We start from the raw sequence: 10,349 nt of genomic DNA on the forward strand, positions 1-10,349 counted from the left end.
AAAGCTCAGCACCACCTTAAACATTCATTCCCTCCACCACAGGCACACAATGGCAGCAGTGTGCAGCTATCTACTAGGTTCACTGCAGCAACTCACTAAGCCTCCTGTGACAGCAGCTTCCAACTCTGCAACCTCTACCACTTAGGAGGACATGGGTTGTAGATGCACGGGAACACCACCGCCTGCAAGTTCCCCTCCAAGCTATACCCTGACTAGGAACTATATCTTGCCAATCTTTCCATCATTGAATTAAAATCCTCGAACTCCCTCCCTACCAGCACTGGAATACAACAGTTCAAGTAGGCAGCTCCCCACCATCTTCTCAAGGTTAATAAGAGATAGACAGTAAATGTTGGCCTTGTGAATGACACCCACATCCTAAGGGCAAATAAAAAAAGCCATACCATTGTACATTATGCAACCCCTTCAGGAGAGGAGCCGGAATGAAAAGAGGAAATGAGAACAATTACAAAAGTTGTTCAAAAAATGCTATGTGATACCAACAGGATTTGACAACAGCTGTATGGCACTGGAGTGGCTTAACATAGAAACTAGAAGGAGGAGTAGCCCTTCCAGCCTGCTCCGCCATTCATTATGATCATCAAAATCAATATCCTGATCCCATCATCCTCCCATATCCCTTGAACCCTTTAAGCCCAAGAATTATATCTAATTTCTTCTTGAAATCACACAAGGCCTCAACTACTTTCTATGGCAGTAAATTCCACAGGTTCGCCACTCTCTGGCTCAGTGCCTAGCCCTCCTGGCTGTGAGCCAGCAGGCACAGGCTCAAGCTCCTCTCTAGGATTTGTTGGCGATGAAAGAACGCAGCCAGGGCTGCCAGCCAACCAGGGTGTATTGATGGGTGTAAATAGGGAGGGTGAGCAGCAGGAACGGCCTCCGGCTGCAAAACCACCTGTTCAGTCCAAAACAGAAAAATAGGGCTGAGATAAAGGTGATCAACCCTGGTGTCCCTGTGTAATATAGGGAAAGGAAGGACTAGCAGGATTCTATTGCACTGAGAATGAAAAGATTATTACATGAAAATCATGAGATCACTGCCGTGTAACAATAGATCAGTTAATCCCAGTGTAAAGTTCTCAGCGGTAGGTCCAAACATCAGCATATACAAAGTACCGTATTTTCTAACAGCCCACCCTATGCGTAATCCTACTTTTGATCTGTTTCTTATCCGTGGCTGTTCTATATCTAACATGTACTGCTTGAACGACCTGAAGATGTTAATAATTCAATTTAGTGAGTCAGAACTGAAGTTCGTCATAAACACACCTACATCACAACTTCACTTTAAAAAAAATCCCCCAATATGGGCTTAAACTTTCGGCTAATATTTAACCGCAACATTTTAAAAATCAATCGCCCTGAAACTTTGTAATATATATTAGTCCCTGACTCCCAGCTGCTTTTTACTGCCGCGTCTGCAAGAGATCAGGAATGCCGTGTTTCACCTTGTTCAATGGTTCCTGTCTCCTGGCTTTGACCATTTTGGCCATTGTCCTGAATATGGTACCTCTAATCTTCAACTGTTACGATGGTCGGCTGTTTCAGAACCCCGTATCGTGTTACGAATGGTGGCTGCCCGGTGTTTTTGGAGGTGGGATCTTGGTAAGACATTGCACCAGCTAGGGGAGTCCTCTTGCAAGGTTTTAATAAGAGTTTGCTCCTTCCATAGAGGAATTGAATTAGAAATGGTTAGTATTAGACGAGGACTGGCACAAGGACCAGAACCGCCTTGGTGTAGATGCTTGACTGGGAGAGAATACGGCATATTTCAAAAGCAGGAATTCTGGATTGAGTACAATCATTTCATTCTGGAATGAAATGACTTCCAATGAAATATCAAGTCTGGGATTCTGGTATGTTATTCAGTTCAAAGTTATAATTCTATACCGACCGACAGACAGATATTCCAAGGTGCGTCCATGTTCTCTAAATAGGGGTGCCAAAATCATGTCTTAGTCACAACAAAAATAAAAAAATGCTGGAAAATCTGATCTGCTGACATGTTCCAGCATTTCTGTGTTTCAGATTCCAGCGTAAGGTGTTACTTTGCCTTTACCTTCATGTTTCAGACGGTGCATTTCCAATTCTTTTCTTTTTTTAACTTTGTAAAAACAGTTTAAAATTTATTTATTAGTGTCACGAGTAGGCTTTCATTAACACTACAATGAAGTTTAGAAGGATGAGGGAAGATCTTGTTGGATCTTATTGGGGCAGCACGGTGGCACTCTGGTTCTAGTTTTTCCTTCCAGTGGAAACATCCTTTCCCTTATTAATCAAGAATCTTTGTCTTAAAGACATTCAATGACCTGGCCTCCATAGCCTTCTGCGGCAAAGAGTTCCACAGATTCACCACTCTCTGTCTGAAGAAATTCTTCCTCATCTCTGTTTTAAAGGATCGTCCCTTTAGTATGATGTTGTGCCCTCTGGTTCTAGTTTTTCCTTCCAGTGGAAACATCCTTTCCACGTCCACTCTATCCAGGCCTCGCATTATCCTGCAAGTTTATTTATTACTCACAAGTAATAATTGCTTACTGCAATGAAGTTACTGTGAAAATCCCTTAGTTGCCACACTCAGGTACACTGAGGGAGAATTTAGCATGGCCAGTCCACCTAATCAGCATGTCTTTTGGACTGTGGGAGGAAACCGGAGCACCCAGAGGAAACCCACCCAGACACGGGGAGGACGTACAAACTCCACACAGACAGTGACCCAAGCCCGGAATTGAACCCAGGTCCCTGGAGCTGTGAGGCAGCAGTGCTAACCACTGTGCCACCGTGCTGCAATAAATCACTGCAAATGCTGGAAATCTGAATAAAGAATCAGAAAATCTTGCAAACACAGCACATGAAGGAACAATAAAGAATTGTTCTGACCAAAGGTCACCGACCTGAAGTGTTAATTTCTCCCTCCACAGGTGCAACTCCACCTATCCAGTACTTAGAGTATTTTCTATTTTATTTTAAGAAAGAGCACTTGTTGATGTTTTCGGACACAGTGTTTCATGTTGTAACAATAAAAATGTCTTGTGAAAATGGTAATTACAAACCAGCCTGAAAGAAAGCAAACATTTCACCGCGCTTGCTGGATATCTAAAATAAAAGCAGAAAATGCTGGAAACTCTCAGCAAGATTAGGCAGCGACCGCGGAGAGAGACCGCAGGAGCAGAGATCAGAAATTTCATCAGAAATTTAACACCATTTCCCTCTCCACAGATGCTGCCCCCCCCCCCCCCCCCGCTGAATATTTCCCAGAATGTTCTGTTTTTATTTGCCTCCCTATAGCTCCATCCGCATGGGCTTCTTAAGACACGAGGCAAGAAACTTAACGAACCTGATATTTTGTTTGATTCGCTGGAAGATACAAGCAAAATGACATATCGATAGGGGTCGCAGTTCAATCACATGTAGCACTTTCTGTGCCCTTAGATATCTTCGAAAGAAACATCTAGCTAAAAATGGTTATTTCCAGCATAATTACGTTGAATTATTTCTCTCTCACGTGTTACCATCTGGCTAAAATTGTAAGAAAAAAAAAGAAAATTCGATCAATCTCCACGCTCATTCAGTTCGTTCTCCTCAGTATCACAGCATTTTTGTGCCGTTTCTGGTATAAAAGCAGAAAATGCTGGATGAACTCAACAGGTCTGGCTGCATCTGAGGAGAGAGAAACAAGAATTAACGTTTCGGATCTAAATGACCCTTCCACAGATCTCCAGCATCCCCGGTATTTTGTTTCTATTACTGTTCAATCATACATCTGTTTATGCCTGTTGGATGTTTTTAAGATGGTCTGTTCTACAAATGACCAGCTCCAGAGTAGTTACTTCTGAACACTTGTTTCGGCTCCCGTTTGACACAGGTGATTCCAACGGTATCCATGACTTTGGCAGCAAGGAAGGGGCAAAACTGTAATACCAGAACGGGGGTAGGTGCAACCATCAAATCAAGCCTCCCAATCAATATTGAAATCATTACTTAATTTTATTTTATTTCTAACCTCGATAACAAAAAAACCTGCATGTGATCATTGCATAGACATTTTATTCTTACCATCCTGTGTTCTGACTTGCAGCTGTTGCTGTCTGCACTCCTTAGTCTGATCAGTGTTCTTGGAGCCCTGTACTGTGCATTGGTCTCACTTCATTCCCTTACTAAGGGGCCACTGGTCTGCGAGACAGAAAATCACAGTCTGGAAAATTGCAGCCTCTCAATAGAAGACATAAAGCAAGTATATTTTTGTGTGCACACATCATAACAACGGCTAAACCAAAATATTGGTGGAAGGACTCCTGCACAGCACAGCGGTACATTACACTGCAGCAAGACACTGATGCTGCTTAAAACAACCGCTCAGACCTGTTTCCTACACACCGGAGAACGGTTTTGCTTTATCGAACGAAAACAGAAAATGCTGGAAAATCTCAGCAGGTCTGTCAGCATCTGCGGAGAGAGAGTAGAGCCAACGTTTCGAATCTAGATGATCCTTCATCACAGCGTTTATCCAGGGTCACATAGACTAGAAATGTTGGCTCTCGTCTCTCTCCACAGATGCTATCAAACCTGCTGAGATTTTCCAGCATTCTCTGTTTTTTTTGTTTCAGATTGCAGCATCCGCAGTATGTTGCTTTTATCTTGGTTTATTGGACTTCTGGCTCACTGGTTTCCGTTTAATTTAAATCAATTCGTAATTTGATCTTTAAAGAAAGCGCTTAAAATAAGAGTGGGGCGTTAGGGTCCTGTTCCGGTTCTCAGGAAACAAATGAGACTTGGGGTGGAGGTGGGGGGAGGGAGGAGGAGGAGGGGGGAGTGGCAGTGCAAAGAATTCCAGGCGACGACCACAAGGAAGAGAGAATGGGACAGCGTAGCGAAAAGCACCTGAGCTGATCTGGGAAGCCACCTCTTCAGCTGGCAACCTGACAGCCAGTTTCCAACCACACATGGTGGAGGGACAAAGTCACGTTGTTCTTGGCTAAGTGAGGAATGGGGCAGCAAATCTTAAATTTACAGCAACAGTGCACTTTGAGTGAAGCGATGTTCCGGGTGGCCATAGCCTTGGTTTAATTGCGTTGTAGTCGATCCCCTGCATCTCTCTCTCTCTCTCTATATATATATACAGGACTCCCCATTAAAACAGGAAATAAATATCACAATGAATCCTTCTCGGGTAACCTGTGCACCCGCAGATTTACATCGGCAGAGACCTGATCCACAATCACAGCCCAGTCTATTGTGCGCTCTGTTAGAAACGCTCGCGAAAAATACTCAATTGTACCCAAAAAAGATGCATTGAATTCGTGAAAATCATTTTCTTTTCTAGGTCTCTTTCAAATCTCAAGATTGATTTGAAGTGGTTCCTGGAAGACGAGTGCGGAATTAATCAAACTGGCTTCCACACGCTACCAGTTGCGCCCTCGGAGCTACCAGGTGCCAACTCTTCTACCGCTCCTAACAATAAATTCATCGTCTCCAGCTTGAAAGCCGCATCGATTGCTCCCACCTTAGAGACGGATGTGAGCTTTCAAAAGGCGGTCCACATGATCACGTTCAGCGGGCTCTTTCTGATCGGGGTTTTGGAAATGATTGTCAGCGCCATGCAAATAATGGTCGGAGTTTGCGGTTGTGTGTGCGGAACATCCAGGAGGAGGCGCAGTAGAGCCGTGTGATAGAGCCAGCTTATTACAATAGCAATTGCTGGTGGGGCAAAAACCATGTTGGCGCCTCTATGCCGAATGTACTCTAAATAATATTTGTCTAAAGTGCATTGTACAAAAAAAAGTCATGATCTAGCGGATTTCCTTCCCCTCCACTGAAACCTCTTACATGTTGACTGTTTGAATGGTAACACATTATTGCAACTGTGAAAGTATCTAATTGTTTATATATGTAAATTTACACAATTCATATACAACACACGCTGACTCTGAACAAAATGAATCTCAAATATCAGCTACAATATTATTGCTTTGTATGAAAATTATCTAAAAATATGTGGTGGCTTCCGCAGTTGGCAGAATCTGGTTTTCGGCTCTGATAGTTTCTCACATACTCTTTTTCGAAAGCAAAATTAAACACCGATTTTACTCGCTGTTACTTAGAACCGAATTAAATGCCGTAACCCCCTCATGTGATATTATATAAATCCCAGGGTTTCAGTTGGTAGATTGAGGATTGTGGTAGTTTATACTGACAACTTTATTAGGGCGACACAATGATTGGTGGCATAGTGGACAGTGAAGAAAGTTACCTCCAATTGCAACGGGATCTTGATCAGTTGGGCCAGTGGGCTGACGAATGGCAGATGGAGTTTAACTTAGACAAATGCGAGATGATGCATTTTAGGGCAGGACTTACTCAGTTAATGGTAGGGCATTGGGGAGAGTTACAGAACAAAGAAATCTAGGGGTACATGTTCATAGCTCCTTGAAAGAGGAGTCACAGGTGGACAGAGTGGTTAAGAAGGCATTTGGCATGCTTGGTTTCACCGGTCAGAACATTGAATACAGGAGTTGGGACATCTTGTTGAAGTTGTACAAGACATTGGTAAGGCCACACTTGGAATACTGTGAGCAATTCTGGTCACCCTATTATAGAAAGGATATTATTAAACTAGAAAGAGTGCAGAAAAGATTTACTAGAATGCTACTGGGACTTGATGGATTGAGTTATAAGGAGAGGCTGAATACACTGGGACTTTTTTCACTGGCTGAGGGGTGACCTTATAGAGGTCTATAAAATAATGAGGGGCATAGACAAGGTAGATAGTCAATATCTTTTCCCAAAGGTAGGGGAGTCTAAAACTAGAGGGCATTGGTTTAAGGTGAGAGGGGAGAGATACAAAAGTGTCCAGAGGGGCAATATTTTCACACAGAGGGTGGTGAGTGTCTGGAACAAGCTGCCAGAGGTAGTAGTAGAGGCGGGTATAATTTTATCTTTTAAAAAGCATTTAGATAGTTACATGGGTACGATGGGTATAGAGGGATATGGGCCAAATGTAGGCAATTGGGATTAGCTTAGGGGTTTTTAAAAAAAAGGGTGGCGTGGACAAGTTGGGCCGAAGGACCTGTTTCCATGCTGTAAACCTCTATGACTATGACTCTATGACAATGGTTAGCACTGCTGCCTCACAGCGCCTGAGACTCAGGTTCGATCCCTGGCTTGGGTGACTGCCTGGAAGGGCTCTGCATGTTTTCCCCGTGTCTGCAGGGGTTTCCTCCGGGTTCTTCGCTTTCCTCCCACAGTCTGAAAGAAGTGCTGGTTTGGTGCATTGGCCATACTAAACTCTCTCTCAGTGTACCTGAAGAGGCGCCGGAGTGTGATAACTAGGGGATTTTCACAGTAACCTCATTGTAGTGTTAATGTAAGCCTACTTGTGACACTAATAACTAAACTTTCATAGAATCATAGATTTAACTTTATTATTAGCAAGTGTGAAAACCGAAAAGCTAACAATGAGAGTGGAATTATAATGTAATTACTGACCGCTTTGAGGCCGAGCTGGACAACTCGTACTTGTTACACGGTTCATATCAAAAATCCTCCACATCTGAGACTAAAGGTTCCAAAATGAACTGTTGTCTTTCACTTCTGAAGAGTTTGATCTAACCGCGTCCCATTTAACTGCCCATTGAAGCGAACAGATGTAGACAAGAACTGAACAAGCAGATGCACAAACTGGACATATTCTTCTCTGACTTGAACTGCTTCAGGATCCAACTGCTAAGTAGCATCATTAATATATGCAATTTGGCCATCAAACGACAAGGGCTAACGGGAGAATAATCTCAAAGGGCTTGTGTTTGTTTCTCCTTTTATTCATTCACGAGATAGGGCATCACTGGCAAGGGCAACATTTGTTGCTGACCCCTAACTGCCCTTGTGATGGCAGTGGTAAGCCACCTTCTTGAACCATTGCAATCGGTGTTGCAATCTGAAGGTATTCGCACAGTGCTCTTAGTTAGAATTCTTGGAATTTGACCCAGTGATGGTGATATCTCTCCAAAGTTGTGTGAGTTGGGGGGGACTTGAAGTTGGTGGTGTTCACCTGCACTTGCTGCTCTTAAATGGTAGAGGTTGTGGGTTTGGAAGGTGCTATTGAAGAAGATTTAGCAAGTTGGTATGAGGCATCCTGTGGATGGGACACCCTGCTGCAATTGTGAAGGGCCTGAACTTTTGAGGTGGTGGATGAGATGCTAATCAACCAGATTGTTCCATCCTGCATGGAGTCAAGGTCTTGAGAGAATTTTTGGAGGTGCACACCTCAGGCAAGTGGAGATTGTTCCATCATGCTCCTGACTTGTGCTTTGTAGATGATAGAAAGACTTTGGGGAGTTAGGAGGCAAGTCGCACATTGCACAATACCCAGTGTCTGACCTGGTGTTGTAGCTGCAGCATTTATACAGCTGGTGGAGTTACTTTTCTGGTCAATGGTGACCCCCAGGATATTTCTGGTGAAGGAAATTTGATGATGGTAACACCATTGAAGGGGAAGAGGTCAGACCTTCTCTTGTTGGTGATCATTGGTCATCTCTTGGAAGTCATCTCTTGTACAGCCTGAATATTAGATCGCTTTATCAGCCCAAGTTTGCATATTGTCTCAGTGGTTCACATGGGAACAGACTGAGGCATTGCAAATGCACATTAAACAATCATCAGCGAATATCCGTACTTTTGACCGTAAGGTGGAGGGAAAGCCATTGATGAAGCAGCCGAAAATGGTTGCCCTGAGGAACTCCTGCTGCAGCATCCTGGGTGAAATGATTGGCCTCCAGTAATCACAATGATCTTCTTCTGTGCTAAATATGATTCATACCAATGGAAAGTTTCCCCTTGATTCCACTGATTTTGCTCAGGCTCCTTGATACCACATCTGATCAAATGTTGTCTTGTTGATCCCTAGAATCCCTACAGAGCAGAAGGAAGCTGTTTGGCCCATTGAATCTGCAACAGCTCTCCACAGAACATCACACCCAAGCCCACTTCCACCCCTGCTCTATCCCCACAACCCCATTTATTTACCGTGCTAATCCACCTAACTTACACATCTTTGGACACTCAGGGGCAATTTAGTATAGTCAATCCATCTAACCTGCACATCTTTGGACTGCGGGAGGAAACAGCAGCACCTGTTGAAACCCATATCCCCTCTGATATTGTGTTTCTGTGCATGTTTGGACCAGGGCAATACCAAGTCTGGAACCAGGTGACCCTGACAAAATCCAAAATGAGAACTAATGAACAGGTTATTGGTAAATGTATACCTTCCATTATTTTGTCCGAGTAGACTGACAGGATGGTAATTCTCCAGATTCGATTTGTTTCTTTTCATGGGCAGGACACGAAGGGGGCAATTTTCACCTTTCCTGGTAGATACTCAATCATAAGTAAAATCTGTTGGAAAGCAGTGCAACACATGTTTTGACCTAAATGAGAAGAATCTGTCTGCCAATGTGCAAACTTTTCTGTGATTACAGCTTGATGATGGCCTTTGCTCCCACACTCCGATGATCAAAAAATTACCACTAGTAGTTAAGTATTGTCATTTTGATCAAATACATAAAAGGATTAATCTTTAACCTACCTGCTAAAGAGGTCGACAGTGCAGCAATGAGACCTTATTACAAGGCAGCAACATTGAGACTGCAGCTTCTTATAAGAAAGTGACGCTTCGAACATTAACATTCACACATGGCTAAAAAAAAAATCAATATCTGGTAATATACTTATTAGGGGATTCCTCCATCCCATTTTCCATCTGAAGGTGTCTGTTGGCTTCCTTATACCACATTGCAAATTGTATTTGTTTCACTTCATTCCAGGATTCTAAATTAAGAAAATACTGGGTGGCTAATATATCAAAGATCTCTCCTGACTGGGCAAAACTTCAGAGGATACCAGAATGTAACAAGAAAGTGAAACTGCATCTGTTGACTGGAGTCTTTCCTCTCTCAACAACGTACCTTTCAGCTGATTGCTACCAATAGAGACTTATGTCTTGTTTACTTCTCTGATTAATATAAAATTATTTTTGAGGGAAATGTACAATATAATTTTCAAGTTCCTTTACATTCTATTTGTGCCTGCTGCTTCTATGGATCTGGTTTTTACTGTGCAAATATTAATAAGTTCAATGATGCTTCAAGCCTTTTAAATTTGATTGCAGATGGGCTGTATTATATCACCATGTTTAAAGCTGAATAAAGCACACACTGTTCAATACTTTCACCTGACAATTTTCCCATTGAGCTGCATATAGGGGAGGTACCAGTGAGGCCATTCAGAAGTTATGCCTTTCAAGATATAGGCAACCACAGCTGTGCAAGGAAGCT

The 10,349-nt window shown here is 42.9% G+C and overlaps 1 protein-coding gene across 1 annotated transcript; it reads left to right on the plus strand.

Moving 5' to 3' along the window:
- The first annotated feature begins 1,455 nt into the window (after positions 1-1,455).
- LOC144485975 (transmembrane 4 L6 family member 20-like) lies at positions 1,456-5,687 on the plus strand. The gene is made up of 4 exons (XM_078204068.1): positions 1,456-1,626; positions 3,884-3,949; positions 4,097-4,248; positions 5,342-5,687. Exons 1-4 carry the CDS (start codon positions 1,456-1,458, stop codon positions 5,685-5,687), a joined length of 735 nt encoding a protein of 244 aa, XP_078060194.1.
- The last annotated feature ends 4,662 nt before the right edge of the window (positions 5,688-10,349 follow it).

Source organism: Mustelus asterias, chromosome 3, assembly GCF_964213995.1.
Source record: "Mustelus asterias chromosome 3, sMusAst1.hap1.1, whole genome shotgun sequence".
Classification (NCBI taxonomy): domain Eukaryota; kingdom Metazoa; phylum Chordata; class Chondrichthyes; order Carcharhiniformes; family Triakidae; genus Mustelus; species Mustelus asterias.